This window comes from Trachypithecus francoisi, unplaced genomic scaffold (assembly GCF_009764315.1).
Source record: "Trachypithecus francoisi isolate TF-2019V2 unplaced genomic scaffold, Tfra_2.0 Lachesis_group1, whole genome shotgun sequence".
Lineage (NCBI taxonomy): Eukaryota > Metazoa > Chordata > Mammalia > Primates > Cercopithecidae > Trachypithecus > Trachypithecus francoisi.
In genome coordinates this window covers 61070970-61088347 of record NW_022681454.1, presented here as the reverse complement: position 1 = coordinate 61088347, position 17378 = coordinate 61070970, and the positions used below count along the sequence as shown (strand labels likewise).

General features: G+C 37.1%; 1 protein-coding gene across 1 annotated transcript in view; it reads right to left on the bottom strand.

Annotated features, from left to right (window-relative positions):
- LOC117084903 (A disintegrin and metalloproteinase with thrombospondin motifs 3) overlaps window positions 1-12047 on the bottom strand; it is a 60356-nt gene extending 48309 nt beyond the window's left edge. Inside the window, exons 1-2 of the mRNA XM_033213320.1 lie at window positions 12017-12047; window positions 9673-9932 (exon numbers count right to left, since the gene is read on the bottom strand). Of these exons, the coding sequence (XP_033069211.1) occupies window positions 9673-9932; window positions 12017-12047 (291 nt within the window). The remainder of the gene's footprint in view (window positions 1-9672; window positions 9933-12016) is intronic.
- Between the last annotated feature and the right edge of the window lie 5331 nt (window positions 12048-17378).

Here is a 17378-nt window from a genome sequence, read left to right as displayed (position 1 = left end):
TGTGTTTTGTTGTTGTTGCTGTTTTGTCATGGTGGAAGCACTGAGTCTCTAGACAGTCACTCCAAAAATCCCCTCCATGTCCCTTGTTTAATTGTTTCCTTCCTAGGGATAGTAATATTCTCAACTTTCTTTCATGAAAAAAAAAAAAAAGAAAAAAAAAACCTATCTACAATGTTCTGTGGGATGTGGTACTGTTTACCATGATATTCTTCAATAACACTATTCTGTTTCTTTAGCATGATTTGCTCTACTTTCTTTGCCTAACCTTTGCATGTCAGTGTTGCTCAAGGTTTGTTTGTTTTTTGACTGTTCTCTTGATACCTGTTTCCCCTGCAATATTCTCTACATTGCTGTTTCTTCAACCAATACCTATAGGCTGATACATTCCAAACTTTGTTTTTTTGTTTTGTTTTGCTTTGTTTGTTTGTTTCTTTTGAGATGGAATTTCACTCTTGTTGCCCAGGTTGGAGTACAATGGCGTCATCTCGGCTCACTGCAACCTCTGACTCCTGGATTCAAGCAATTCTCCTGCCCCAGCCTCCCGAGTAGCTGGGATTACAGGTACACGCTACCACATCTGGCTAATTTTTGTATTTTTGGTAGCGATGGGGTTTCACCATGTTGGCCAGGTTGGTCTTGAACTCCTGACCTCAGGTAATCCGCCCACCTTGGCCTCCCAAAGTGCTGGGATTGCAGGCATGAGCCACCATGCCTGGCCCCAAACTTTTCTATATCTAACAATGATTCATCTCTCTCACGCGTGAGGGCCATCCGTTCAACTTTAGTAATAGGACTATCTATTTAGAAGTATACCTGGATACCTCATAGTATACACCCATCTCATCTCTAAAACCTGTTCTTCTCTTCTAAATATTTTATCCCAATTACAGACTAAATCATCCTTGGTTCCTTCTTCTTCTTCAAGTATTAGAGTCATTTTACTACCAAGTACTGCAGACATCTCTCAAACCTGTCCACCTCCACACCCAGCAGCTTAGTAACCATCCAGCTCATGCAGACTGTTGCAATAACTGGTTAAAACTTTTGTAAATATTTTGTATGTAGGCGATTTGGGCACATTTTAGTAGCTCTCCAGAAAGGAAGATTGTAAGGGTCGATGGTTGTTTTCAATAAACATGAGTCTTTCCTTTTATGTGAATTATGTTTTACTTCATTTAAGTATCAAAGGAGCTTTGGAAAGCCCGAGAATAGGCAGTCAGCTGTGAGGCCCTACAGACTCTTGTGTCCTTTGTAACGATGGACACATACCAAAAGCCCAGGTAGAATTGTTTACCTTTCCTCAAGATTGAGAAAGATGGGTTAGCACAGGATGCTATAAACTTTTTCTGTGTTTTACAACCGGGGAAAATATAAAGGCTGGAACAAGTAAGGAAGGATAAGGTCAGTCTGATATCTGTAACCTAAGAAACAAGGATGTGCGAATTTCAGGAAGGGAATTTGAGGCTGCAAAAGCAAATGGGGGAAAGGAAGAGGAAACTGAGATGTTTCAGTAAAAATCTAAGGGACCTCTTAAATCAGCAAGACTGTGCGGATGTTGTGTTATGTTAAGGTAGCATGTGATGTGGGGACTTACTTCTAGAGTGATAGATTCAGGATATTCCTGGGAAGGTGAGTATGATTTTATAAAAGGCGGCGGAAACAACTTGTGCTTGCTGCAATCTGTCTCTGTGATCTGGTATGTTCAATTCACATCGGGGAAATTAAGGCAGTTTGTTGAGGGAGGGAAGTATAGTGTACGTAACAAGGAGTATGGACCTAGATAGACACTATGAACTTAGAAACTATGTGTCTGTGTTCATAGCATAGTGTCTAACAGAGTCTCTCTCCTCCAAATAATTCTAATAATGCATCTCTTTCTAAAACATGGACTGATCAAGTCACTAATCTTCTTAAAAACCCTTTATGACTCTTCTTTGACAAGATGAAATTCAAAGTACTCAGTATGGCACTTATTATTTTCTAAAGTTAGCCCCAGCTTCTCTTTCCATCTCCTCATCTGCCATCTCCCCTAAATACGTTTTAATTTTACCATGCAGCCAATCTAGAGTGGCTCCAAAGACTCCATGAACTTTTAGTATCTTGTTACAAGCTGTTCCCCATCTTCCAAGAACCTCTCTCCCCTTTTTCTAGCAGGAAAATGCCAATTGAGTTGGAAAAGTCCAACTCAAATGATATGTCCTCTTATGAAGATTTCAATGGCCACTGGCATTATTTGCCAAACCATATCCTCTCTTTTTCAATTCATGTTTACATAGTACTCTGCAACTGAATCTCTTGAGGATTAATATATTTTCTAGATCTCTATCACATTGTATTATCATTTGTTGATTGGTTAATTTTACCTGCTACAATTAGCTCCTTGTAGAAAGGAGCTATGTTTTATTAATTTTGTCTCCCAATAATTTAATAGGACCTTGCCTATGGTAGGTTATATATGCTAGGTGAATAAATGCCTAGAGGATTGATTTGAATTCAAATGTAAGAAATGGATTATTGATAATGACTCAGAATAGAAAACTGCTACATGATATGCTAAGGCTGCATGAATATGTATACTTTCCAGGTAAATCTGCATTGCACTCACATTCAATGTTTTCAGAAAAAGTTAAAAAATCAAAAGTAGTGTATTTATATAACCATCGTTAAGTAACCAGTAACCACATATATTTGCTGCTAACTCTTGAATAAGTCCATTAATACTTTTTAAGGACCAGGGTACTTCTGTGGAGTTTATATTTTCTTTACAAATACTGGTTAGGGAAGCTTGCCCTGTTCAGATAACACATTTATGCTGGTTCACTGTCCATCATAAGTAGCTAATTTCAATATACAAAGAAATTGATGAATTCACTCAATAATTTATAATTTCTTAGAAGTCCAAGACTGTTTCTTTGTACTGGGAGGCACTCTTTTAAATTAACTGCTTTCTTATCATTTAATAAATCCTGAGATTAAGGCATAAATTCTATTATTTACAGGACTCTAAAAATGTTAATAGGCACATTAGACCCAGAAGACCTTAGCAAATAAGATCTTAGCAAATAAAAAAAGATACCTTTGACCTGTCACAGACAGCACAGTGTTGCTGATGGAAAATATCTGGCACGAAAACAACCTACCCTCTTAACCGTAAAAATCTGCCTCATCATCCTGTTAGAATTTTAAACAAGATTGCTAGCTGGTTTGATTCAATCAGGTAACTAACTGAATTCTCATTTCAAAGACTTGAGTTGTATCAACACGACACAGAAACAGATAAAGGAATCAGAGTTTTAACTAGCAAGAGATATATAAAATGACTCAACTTTGTAATGAGAGGCAGTGAAGTTTGGGGAGGAAGAGCTTCAGGCTCAGAAGGCAGATATAGATCTGGGCTCAGGTCCTGACTCTGCCATATTAGCTGTCTGACCCTGGGAACATCACTTAACTTCTTTCAGCTTCAATCTCTTTATTTGTAAACTGGGATTAAGGTTGAATGCATCTTAGCGTTGGAAAGTATTAAATAATTTATATAAAGTATTCATCAGAGTTTCAGGCACAAAGAACTAAAATGTTAGTAGTATTATCCTTCACTGTTAACATTAAATCTTTATTTTGAATCTAGATTCAAAACTAGATGATTTCAAGTACCTTCAAAGATTTCATCGCTAACCTTAATTCTCCATAATCTATTTTCTTCATTGACCAACTCATCCACATAAATGGAACCATTAACAAACAGAATGTTCAAGTCAAAAAAAAGTATAAATTATGGTAGATTCATCTCTTTCCCTCAGCCCATGGATTCAATAGCAAATCCTACTGATTTTACCATAAACCACCTATTATTACTGCAATCCTCATTGTCTAATAAATCATCCTCTCTTGCCTAGACATTTATATTCACTTTCCAGTTGGGTCTGTCTTCATTGTCCATAGGCCTCTCCAATTTTTCTTTACAAGACCGAGAGCAGGAACCGACCCTCAAAGGCTTTTATTTTTTACTTAATACTGCATTCAAGCTCCTCCCATGACCTGAAAGATGCTTGCCTTCTTCTCCTAGCTCTGCCTAACTCCTACACACTAAACTTGAGCCACGATGACCTTCTTTTAGTTACTAAAACATATGCCCTTATTAAATGGCTGGATCTTTTACATTAAGTCTCAATTTAATAATCAATTCCTGAAAGAAGGTTTTCTTAATCAAAATGTCTATGTATCACCTCTATCACCCATTTGCTCTGTTATTCTCTTTCCCGGCAAACTGTCAGTTCCTTGCATAGTTCTTATGTAACCTGTGATGTAATTATTTGATTTCTCCACCAGTCTATAATCTTGCTGAGGTCAGGAAATAAGTTTATTTTGTGTTAACCACCATATACCTGGTATATAGCATTAAAATATTTATTAAAAGGCTGAATCAATCAAAATTTTATTGCATGTCTACCACACGGCAGACGCTTTTTGATATAATTATGAGGCTTAATAATATACAGTAACTGCACTCAAGGAACAATCAACCTATTAGAGAACTGCACCTGTTGAGGTTTGGGGTGATAATTATGGACCATGTCAGGAAATTAAAACTTTAAAAACTCTACTCTCTTGAAGCTTAGTGGAGGATTCAGGCAAGCTCCAAGAGGGTCAACGATTTTTTATCATGCTTATTGGAATATTCCCAATACCTAAAATAGGCCTTGTACAAGGCAGACGATGCGTCAATATTTATAGTATGAGACATGCCCCACAGCTGAGAACCACTTTCCCAGCAAATCAACCATGTTACAAGATAGTAAAACTATAAACATTTCTTTTTTTTTTTTTTTTTTTTTTTTTGAGACGGAGTCTGGCTCTGTCGCCCAGGCTGGAGTGTGGTGGCCGGATCTCAGCTCACTGCAAGCTCCGCCTCCTGGGTTTACGCCATTCTCCTGCCTCCGCCTCCCAAGTAGCTGGGACTACAGGCGCCCGCCTCGTCGCCCGGCTAGTTTTTTGTATTCTTTACTAGAGACGGGGTTTCACCGTATTAGCCAGGGTGGTCTCGATCTCCTGACCTTGTGATCCACCCGTCTTGGCCTCCCAAAGTGCTGGGATTACAGGCTTGAGCCACCGCGCCCGGCCTAAACATTTCTTAATATAACAAGATATGATATGGAATCCTAAGAAAGGCTTAACATATATGACAAATCTCTTATTTGAAACACTAAAACATTGGATATGTTCATATCTATGTGTTTCTTCTTCATATAGGAAGCTTGGTGAAATGTCAAGATCTACAAAATAGAAAGAGGTTAAACAAAAGCAGATGGAAGAGATCTGATTATTCTCTCCACTGCTTCACAAAGGTGTGGGGATGAGTTAGAGGGTCTCCTTCCTTTCTTGGGAAGTTATATCGAAATCATCAAGGGCCTGCTCAAACTTGTTCACTTGACCCTCAAGCCTCCAGAGAAAAGTGTTAACATAGTGAGCTACCTTTCCTGTATCCAAACATTTGCATGGCAACACCTACAGAATTTTACCTCATTCACACGCACAGTCATCACTGTCATTAGGAAATACGGCCCTGAAATAGATTAAATATATTTGTATCCAAAAGGTGGACAACTTGCATGGCTAATTTAAAACAGCAGATAAACCAAAGAGATTTAACATTACTGCTGACATATAATAGTAAATACTGTGTTTTAAGTGTTCTCATTATGCTTAAATTATGATTGAGTTAAAATTAAAAATAACTTAAACATTCTAAGCCAGTTTCTCTTCCCAGTAACACTATCTTTTTTTAATGATTAGCTTTACAACCTTATCATTACTTGAGACTGTTTTATGAACTGTAAATAATTTTTTAAAATTTAGCTAAATTTTATTAACATTTTAAAAGTCTCTGTTTCCTCTGGAAAAATTGTAGTAATTTCCATCTTGCAATATAGTTGGAAAGAATATATGATACACAATCATTGATCATTTATTTCTTAAACACTGCTCCCATTATATCATTGCATTTGCCATCTATTTCCTCGTTTTGAGTCCAAAATTTCTGACTCCCTCCCAAGATTGTTTGTGATCTACCTCTACATTATCTATATTCATTTGTTCTTCTTTCATTAAATACACATTTAACACTTAATACATGAGCTCTTTTCAATAAAAGCATGACACAACAAATATAAGCTTCTCTTTAAAAGGGAGCCCCGTTTAAATTAAGGTGATACTCTGAAGCAAATTACTTGGACCTAAAAGTATTCCCTTAATTCAGGAACTACCATCTGGGTTCTGATATGGAAATGAAATTGACAACCAGGTAAAGGGAAGAGCACATCTGCTGAGTAGTCAACCAAGGCAAAGTTGACAAACAATTTTAAAGGAGAGCAAGATCTTTTCTCTACCATAGGGATACCTTTCATCCTAATCAATGTAAAAAGATAGAACTTTTTTTGCTGTTAGCTTTCTTCTACAGTTTCTCTCCAGGATCTTATCTGACATTTCATCTAAGTCTCTATGTTTATGTAGGCCTCAAGCCTGGTGAGTCATAATTTTAGATGACCATGAGAAATCATAAAGCATGGCCAGCACAGGAGATAGTTATTTGAACATTGCTAGAAAAAAACTGAATGTTCCTGGTCTTGAATTTCCATGAGTTAGCTTCATTAGGGTATCATTGTTGGTTTCTCTTTCTGTTTCTCATTCTCATTTGATGATGAATTACAGGAAAAGGAAAGAGCCTGCTCAGGTCAGTATTTTGGGTCTGACAGGCTACAACAGGGCAGTGGGTATGGAGGAGAGGGAAGACTTCAGTCTGCTGTCTGTCTTGCCTAAAGTTGTACACCTGACACCAGGGGGAAAACCTGAAATTATCCAGTTGGAGAGTGATGAGAGTTGGGAATAAGACTAATTTAGAGCAAGGTTTCTAAATCTCAGCACTGTTGACATTTTGGGCCAGATAATTAAAAATTCTATGCTGTGTAGGGCTGTCTGTTGCGCTGTAGGATGCGGAGCAGCATCCGAGGCCTCTCTCACTATTATCAGTAGCATTCCCCTCCACCCCCGCCCCAACCACCAGTGGTAACAACAACAAAAAAGTCTATAGACATGGCCAAATGTCCCTGGGAACTGACATGGACACAAATGTATCTTCAGTTGAGAACCTGATTTAGAATAATGAAAACCTTGTGACTATACACTTAAGTATATGCAACTGTATGTGCAATTCAGTTCTAATCAATAATAAAACTATTTCATTCTTCATCTGTGTGATTTCCATGTCTATCTTTCAGTTGGTCATGAAGTTGGAGAGGGAAGGGGACAAGTGTTATTCTTACCTCTCCAAATCTCTTTCCAATATTAATTACTTAAAATGCAACTAATATATTCAGTTTAAAAAAATTATTTTCTCTCATAGCTCCATTCTCTGATGATTTAGAATAATTTGTATTTGAGACAGAATCTTAGCCTATTATCCATTTTTTAAATAGATTTAAGAACAAAAGTCTTCTTGACTGTTTTTAAAACATAAAATGCATCACTTTGTTATTCCTTTGACACTCTCAAAATCATACTTACTACTTACTGTCTGGTGAATATACTGTAGCCATTCCTACATAGAAATCCTTCACATTTTCACATGTCCTTCAAAAAACACAAACAAGGCCAACAAAAAACAACAAAAACAGGAAAAGAAATCTCTAAAAGCAGTTTAACTCCTAACTTCTTGATGAATTACATAACTAATAAACTTGTTAAATCTTTCAAGTTTATATAATGATGAAAACTAAGTCCTAGAAAGAGATGATTTGTTTAAGGTCACAAAGCCAACTAATAGTATGACTAAAACTAAAGCCTCACCCTCCTAAATTCCAATTTAATAATTTTATCATTTAATGATTGGATAACTATGGTCACATCTCCATTTTCTAAAGTATTATAGCATTTATGATACACTGCCTATAATATGACTTAATAATAGCATGACTTTTATTGTTTAGGTTCTTTTTCCTTCTAATTTTCCCATGTATTTTTTTTTCTCCTCTAATAGTTATAAGTTCTATGAGGACAAGAAACATATCAAAATCTCTGTTGTATTACTCCAAAAGCCTAGCCAAATAAGTCTGTACTGATTGTCTTCCAGATACTAGAAAAAAGTAGCCCAGGGACATAATGAATGACATAAGAATAACATCTTCATAGGAATTTTGAAATTTTAGATCACTTACAAAGTAAAATTTGGTATAGAGAGCTAAAATATGATTTTCTATTTGTGCATCTGTATATGCACTGTAAATAATGGATGACTTGTATTTACTCACTTCATCCTCCCAACATCCATATTACTTTTCTCAATATGCTGATAAAGGGACAGAAGCAGGACAGAGAGTCCAAGAAGCATGCCAAAGTTACACAACTAGCAAAAAGTTAATAGTCAAAAGGTTAATACGAAAAGTTCATTGTCAAGAGTTGAAAACATTCATGTGATTCACAAATGATGATCGTCTATACACATCTATTGCCAAGGCTAGTAATTTGTTTTCTGTGTGTTGTTTGGTCTTCATAACAGAAATTAGTGCCAAGAACAAATAAACATGTGTTTGAATTTCTGTACTCATTTTCCTTTTCACAGAGATATGGCATAAGTGTAATTTTATAAATTGCTATCTCAATAGACCAAAATATTATTAACAGATATTAGCATAAACAAAATCATGTTTCATGAAATTAATAATTTTTCTCCATCACTACAGTTGCTTGAAATCTAATCTTAAGCATGGGGGAAAGAGGTAAATTATAGATATCCAAGAAATTATATTAAATATCAAAAGTTGTGCGAGGGGCAGGGTGGATTGAGAGATAGGGGAAGAAAACAGAGCATAGGCTTAGGTAATAAATTTGTAAGATCGATATAATACGTATTTTATATTGGCATGAGGTAAAATATATAGAGTACATCAACATCTCAATTATCTTTTACAAGTAGGTAGTTTACATGTTATTATTTCTCCTCATTTGTTCTCTGCCAATTTAAAAAGAAAGAACACAAGTTTCAGGATATTGACAAAATTTCTTCTGAATCTGATTAAGGTTCATAAAGGAGAAATAAAGATAAATTTAAAGAGACCATTAGTGGTTGCTGTGCAGCACTGTGCCAATAGTTGTAGGCTTTGTTTTAATAAATACATTACCTTCGGTCTTATAATGTTGAAAAAAATCACATTTGTTCAAAAGCTGTAACAACAAGAATCCACAGAGTTACCAGGCATAAATCATTCTACATCATCCTGTGAAGCAGAGTGATTCTAGAAAGAACTATTTCATCCTTCATGGGCCACATCAAAGCAGATGGACAAAGTCCTGTGAGTTTTGATTATCCCCAGAACAAAATAAAAATTACAATTCATGGTTTAATTCCATCTCACTATGGCTTTTTAAATTTATGATTCCCCCTTGATAACAATGGAAAACTACTTGATCAACCAAAAGAAACTTTTGCTTTATGCTTCCTTTATTTTAGCATTCTTGTATTTTAAATATGTAGATCAATAATTTAAATTTAATGCCATCATGTACATATTTTGGATGCAGGGCACAGTCATGGAAGTTCTCACACAGATTGCCAAAGGGTACCAACAAATAAGAGAAGTGAATTAAAAGATCAAAAAGCTTTAAAAAGGAATCACTACTCACAATGTTCATCAGGGTCAGGAGGTAGTTTTGGACATGCTCTTTGCCATGGAAACGGACCACAGAGTCATCCACTCCCAGCAGTACCTCGATGTTGTAATCGTTTTCTCCCGCGTGTCTGCGGTGTCTCATTGTTTCATTCAGTTGCTGGTGGATGTTGCCATAAAGAGTACCTAGATCATCAAGGCCTTCCAGGTCCGACTCTATTAAGAAACAAAAGGAACCAGGAATTTCAGTTTCCCCAACGGGCCTTCCAATAACTTCTTAGAAAAAAAGAATCTTCTCAGGGGCCTATCAGCGTCATTCATAATCACTGAGATGCTACTTTTCAGTTTATTCCTTAAATAATATGCATATGCATATGACCAGACAGACCTGCTACAAATTCAACATAGAAAAGCAACACTGAGGGTAAAATCATATTATTATACAGGGAGCGGTGCTATCATGGCAGACTGACTATTCTGTAAGGATAGAAGTGGCTCAGTTTTTCTCCCAGCAAAGAGCCAAGGCAGTGGGGGTGTAGAATACAGGCTGGCTATGTAGTTATTAAATAAATTGACATTACAAATAAAAAGAACTCCAGTATGTTTACAATGATTAAGTTACTATAACCATGGAGTATAGAATTTGTGTCACATAAATTTAAATTGCTCCTCTTTCAGTAACCTTAATTTAGAAATCAAATTATAGCATGGCAACACAACAGCATCTAGTAATATGATTATCAGTCACTATGTATTGCTTTATTTCTTCTGAGTATGGTTTTCTAGCGAATGCTGCTAGTGAAGAAGTGGATATACAGGGTATATACTATAAACATTGTGTCTGTGTGTATGTGTGTGTAGATAACATAGTATATAATATACAGGGTACATATTATATACATATGCCAATAAAATATACATATATGTGTGTATGCAGGGATACACAGGAAAACTTTAGTGCTCCACATTTGTACTAGCCATCATTTGGATGGCAAGTCATTTCAGCTGCTATTTATCTAAATCTGAGATATCAAAGTAAGAAGTCAGTCAGAAAATAACTTATATTCAAAGAAAATTAAAAGTAAAAATAATTTCTTATTTAATGCAGTTCAAGAAACTTACATATTTTTACTTTCCAAATGAACATTTCGCACACACATACACACACATATACATACACACATGCCTATATACATGGAAAGAAAAAGTGAGAGAGACATCATCAGGTTTTAATGACCTCAGTTATCTGTTTTCAGATGACTGTATTTTTTGAGAGAAAAGTTTTAGTGAATTAAAAAATAAAATCTATCATTTTGATTAAAATTAGAGATTATTCAAAACTGCTGGTACATAAAAACAAAAAATATATTAATCTCCATTTCAAGTATATAAAACTTGGAAAGGATTTTATTTTATAAACTGCCTTGATGTCTAAAACAACCACATATCTAAAAACAAGTTTGACAGAACCAGCTCTGACTCTGGGTGGTTTATTTCTTGCGGCACTGGGGCTTGTTAGTCATTTGAGTCAGCATCTAACATTAATAAATAGGTATTCTCCTCTCTGCCTTTGTGGCTTTAATAAAATTAAGACAGGGGAAAAATAGGTGTCTCTTGGCCAGGAAGATTGATGACCAAGCCCTAGCCACAAAGGATTAGAAGTAGTGAAAGTACAGATCCTACTCACACTCTTTCTACCTTTAAAAAATATACAGAAACACCAACACCCTCCCTTACAAGTAGGGGGACACGCTCTGAATGTGACTACTCAGGTTTAAAAGCTCTACTTTAATTCACTTTGACCTAAGCCCAACTGCTAGCTCATTAGCTGGGAAAATTCTCCTCACCAAGGAATTACATTGGCTCCACAATACATAAATAACTCTCACCATCATCCACATCAAACAGAAAGCTTTCCTCAAAAGTTTTCAAGAGCTGCAAACCCTCACTGAGGTTGAGAGATGACTACACCTGCAAATAGCTTTACTCTTCAACCTCAAGTCTTTTTCACACACTTGAGAATGTGAAAGGTTGTGATAGCTAGTGTACAAATATAGGGAATTCAGACATGAGCTCTCAATTCTAAAAATGGCTCTTTTTGGCAGAACACTCAGAGAAAATGTCCAATGGAAATATAACAGCAATGTTATATCATGAAGCCTGATGTGTGAATGAAGTAGGCTGAATACTTATTTCAGAAAGGCAGTTCATTCTGCTTTAACACACCTTTGGTTTGGCCTTTGCAAGTCTCTTTAAATAGGTAGTTTTCTGGTAAGGAAACAGAATCTCTCTTTTTATTGCATAAGAAACCTGGGAAAGAAGAAGGAAGCCTTTGAAAATCAAGAATAATTTGTCCCTACTTTCCTCCATGCTGGGCAGTGTTCTTTCCATGTTTCCTAAAATGCACAATATCAAATATTTCAAAGAAAGACAGTAGGATAGCTTCTGGCACTTTTTACTTATACTCATCATTATAATTACAGACACTCTGAGGCTGTGAAATATCTTCATTCATAATGAATTTGTCTTAGTAAAACTGCAAAATTATGGCAAAGCTATGACAATAATAGAAACTGACATAGTTGACTCCATCTTGCTTCTAACCTCCAAGCTGTTCTTGGTTATTTCTGGGCATAGGTCAAACTAACTGAGAGGAATTTAGTTTGTAGTTTAACTTTAAAGCAAGGATGACCATAGCCCTTCCCACAACTAAACTGCCTTTGTAAAACTAATGAAAGGCCACTAGGTTAAGATTATGAATGAGGTATGAATTCTTTTAAGATACAGGCATAACAAAATGATAAACTGCTATTGTTCCAGAGGTCACAAGATGGGAAACTTCCCCAATTACTTCTTTGTTTTGTTCTGTTTTGTTTTAGACAGAGTCTCGTTCTGTCACCCAGGCTGGAGTGCAGTGGTGTGATATCGGCTTACTGCAACCTCTCCCTCCCTGGTTCAAGTGATTCTTGTGCCTCAACCTCCCAAGTAGCTGGAATTACAGGCACACACCACCATGCCCAACTAATTTTTTTTTTTTTTGTATTTTTAGTAGAGACAGGGTTTCACGCATTGGTCAGGCTGGTCTCAAACTCCTGACCTCAGCGATCTGCCTGCCTCAGCCTCCCAAACTGCTGAGATTACAGGTGTGAGCCACCACACCTGGCCCCAATTACTTCTGTAGATAGCACCACTATTGTGGAACCTAAGACTGATCTTTTGAGATATTTTTCAGCCTGTGCATTCTGGCAACCTACTGACCCGACCCAAATGCATGACTCATGACTCAGCTGGTACTGTAGGGACTCAGCATATGATGACCATTTTCCAACACCTATTGAAGCGGCATTGTTGTCTGGGGTAAAGACCCGAGGTTTGTCATCTTGCACCAAGGAAATTCAGTATGTGGACACACACAAGAAGTGGGTTTAGGAACAAACGTTTAATAGGCAAAAAAAAGAAAAAGGAGAACAGCTCTCTCTCCTGTGAGAGAGATCATCCAAATGGGGTTTCCAGCGCCCAGCAGAGTACACTGGATTTTATAGACAGGCTGGAGGTAGTAATGTCTGATTTACATAGGGCCCACAGATTAGGTGGACCAGGTGTGACAGTTACATAGCATTCGGGGAAGCTGGCCGTCCCACCCTAATCTTACTATTCAAATGGGCTTTCCACTTGGCCAGTGCCATGTTCTCTCCTCCTTACTGTACATGTGGCTGGCAAAGAGAAGGGAAGATGGAGCTGCCATGTTGGACATGCCTAGCCGCCAGGTACCCCCTTTTTCTATTGGCACAACTGCCAGCGTTCACCTAGCAAGTTTCTAGCTTGCCTTTCTATGTCTGCAGCTCGATTTTACAGGCTGCTCTTTGTTAGAAAAAAAAAATGATTTGGGGCTACTTTTCATTAAAGGAAAAATGTTACCAAGAACTTCCCTACCCTCACTATCCACCTAAATAATTTCTTCTTTACTCCTATATCACTATGATCGTGTCTCCAAACAATCAGCAGCATCCATTCCTTAGTCCCCTGCCTACCAAAATATCTTTGAAAAACCCTAACCGCTGAGCCTTTAGGGAGACAGATTTGAGTAATAACTCCACTTGCCATGTGGCTTAAATGGTGCTAGCTGAGTCGGGCAGCAGAGAGTGACTTATGTGACAACAGAATTAGCAGAAAAAAGGAAAATCCAGGTTACAGAGAACTTTCTAACAGGTCTGTTCTCAATTGAGCATTCAAAAGGAAAAAAAAAGGCCCTGCAAGAGGCAGAGCAGTGTTATTAATCTCATGCTTCATTCCAAAAGGATGATGCTCACAGTGCTTTTTAAGCTTCTCAGAAATATCAAAGGCAATCCCCTCTTAGTTCTTAGAGTGAGTTTTCTTTTTTAAAACTTTTTGGGAAAAAGTATGTTTCTGAAGTTTACCTTAGAAATTACTGATGTACATTAATTACTATTTTGGAAACATTTTAATTGTATCCTTTTGTGCACTCCCTCGTTTCCCAATTGCTGTATATGAATTTGCAGAAGTGATCATTTTACTATAAGGCCTATTTTATCAGAATGAATTTTTGAGGGGAATATAGATGTTCAATCAAGTAACAATAAAAATTGTCATTTTTAGTGTTAAGTATAGGATTATCAGTGTTAAATCAGAATTTTGAACTTACTAGACAGAAAAAGTAGAATATAACTTTCTTTGCTGATTATGGACACTAAGGCTTGAAACATTTTTTTTTTTTTTTTTTTAATTATACTTTAAGTTCTAGGGTACATGTGCATGGCGTTATATCATGTATAACTCCCCAATGCAATCCCTCCCTCCTCCCCCCTCCCCATGATAGGCCCCAGTGTGTGATGTTCCCCTTCCCGAGTCCAAGTGATCTCATTGTTCAGTTCCCACCTATGAGTGAGAACATGCGGTGTTTGGTTTTCTCTTCTTGTGATAGTTTGCTAAGAATGATGGTTTCCAGCTGCATCCATGTCCCTACAAAGGACGCAAACTCATCCTTTTTGATGGCTGCATAGTATTCCATGGTGTATATGTGCCACATTTTCTTAATCCAGTCTGTCACAGATGGACATTTGGGTTGATTCCAAGTCTTTGCTATTGTGAATAGTGCCGCAATAAACATACGTGTGCATGTATCTTTGTAGTAGAGTAATTTATAATCCTTTGGGTATATACCCAGTAGTGGGATGGCTGGGTCATATGGTACATCTAGTTCTAGATCCTTGAGGAATCGCCATACTGTTTTCCATAATGGTTGAACTAGTTTACAATCCCACCAACAGTGTAAAAGTGTTCCTATTTCTCCACATCCTCTCCAACACCTGTTGTTTCCTGACTTCTTAATGATTGCCATTCTAACTGGTGTGAGATGGTATCTCATTGTGGTTTTGATTTGCATTTCTCTGATGGCCAGTGATGATGAGCATTTTTTCATGTGTCTGTTGGCTGTATGGATGTCTTCTTTTGAGAAATGTCTGTTCATATCCTTTCCCCACTTTTTGATGGGGTTGTTTGTTTTTTTCTTGTATATTTGTTTGAGTTCTTGGTAGATTCTGGATATTAGCCCTTTGTCAGATGAGTAGGTTGCAAAAATTTTTTCCCATTCTGTAGGTTGCCTGTTCACTCTGATGGTAGTTTCTTTAGCTGTGCAAAAGCTCTTTAGTTTAATTAGATCCCATGTGTCAATTTTTGCTTTTGCTGCCGTTGCTTTTGGTGTTTTAGACATGAAGTCCTTGCCCATGCCTATGTCCTGAATGGTACTACCTAGATTTTCTTCTAGGGTTTTTATGGTATTAGGTCTAACATTTAAGTCTCTAATCCATCTTGAATTAATCTTCGTATAAGGGGTAAGGAAAGGATCCAGTTTCAGCTTTCTACTTATGGCTAGCCAATTTTCCCAGCACCATTTATTAAATAGGGAATCCTTTCCCCATTTCTTGTTTCTCTCAGGTTTGTCAAAGATCAGATGGCTGTAGATGTGTGGTATTATTTCTGAGGACTCTGTTCTGTTCCATTGGTCTATATCTCTGTTGTGGTACCAGTACCATGCTGTTTTGGTTACTGTAGCCTTGTAGTATAGTTTGAAGTCAGGTAGCGTGACGCCTCCAGCTTTGTCCTTTTGACTTAGGATTGTCTTGGCAATGTGGGCTCTTTTTTGGTTCCATATGAACTTTAAAGCAGTTTTTTCCAATTCTGTGAAGAAACTCATTGGTAGCTTGATGGGGATGGCATTGAATCTATAAATCACCTTGGGCAGTATGGCCATTTTCACGATATTGATTCTTCCTATCCATGAGCATGGTATGTTCTTCCATTTGTTTGTGTCCTCTTTGATTTCACTGAGCAGTGGTTTGTAGTTCTCCTTGAAGAGGTCCTTTACATCCCTTGTAAGCTGGATTCCTAGGTATTTTATTCTCTTTGAAGCAATTGTGAATGGAAGTTCATTCCTGATTTGGCTCTCTGCTTGTCTGTTACTGGTGTATAAGAATGCTTGTGATTTTTGCACATTAATTTTGTATCCTGAGACTTTGCTGAAGTTGCTTATCAGCTGAAGGAGATTTTGGGCTGAGACAATGGGGTTTTCTAAATATACAATCATGTCATCTGCAAACAGGGACAATTTGACTTCTTCTTTTCCTAACTGGATACCCTTGATTTCTTTCTCTTGCCTGATTGCCCTAGCCAGAACTTCCAACACTATGTTGAATAGGAGTGGTGAGAGAGGGCATCCCTGTCTTGTGCCAGTTTTCAAAGGGAATTTTTCCAGTTTTTGCCCATTCAGTATGATATTAGCTGTGGGTTTGTCATAAATAGCTCTTATTATTTTGAGGTACGTTCCATCAATACCAAATTATTGAGCGTTTTTAGCATAAAGGGCTGTTGAATTTTGTCAAAAGCCTTTTCTGCATCTATTGAGATAATCATGTGGTTCTTGTCTTTGGTTCTGTTTATATGCTGGATTACGTTTATTGATTTGCGAATGTTGAACCAGCCTTGCATCCCAGGGATGAAGCCCACTTGATCATGGTGGATAAGCTTTTTGATGTGCTGCTGAATCCGGTTTGCCAGTATTTTATTGAGGATTTTTGCATCGATGTTCATCAGGGATATTGGTCTAAAATTCTCTCTTTTTGTTGTGTCTCTGCCAGGCTTTGGTATCAGGATGATGTTGGCCTCATAAAAAGAGTTAGGGAGGATTCCCTCTTTTTCTATTGATTGAAATAGTTTCAGAAGGAATGGTACCAGCTCCTCCTTGTACCTCTGGTAGAATTCAGCTGTGAATCCATCTGGTCCTGGACTTTTTTTGGTGGGTAGGCTATTAATTGTTGCCTCAATTTCAGAGCCTGCTATTGGTCTATTCAGGAATTCAACTTCTTCCTGGTTTAGTCTTGGGAGAGTGTAAGTGTCCAGGAAATTATCCATTTCTTCTAGATTTTCTAGTTGATTTGCGTAGAGGCATTTATAGTATTCTCTGATGGTTGTTTGTATTTCTGTGGGGTCGGTGGTGATATCCCCTTTATCATTTTTTATTGCGTCTATTTGATTCCTCTCTCTTTTCTTCTTTATTAGTCTAGCTAGCGGTCTGTCAATTTTGTTGATCTTTTCAAAAAACCAACTCCTGGATTCATTGATTTTTTGGAGGGTTTTTTGTGTCTCTATCTCCTTCAGTTCTGCTCTGATCTTAGTTATTTCTTGCCTTCTGCTAGCTTTTGAATG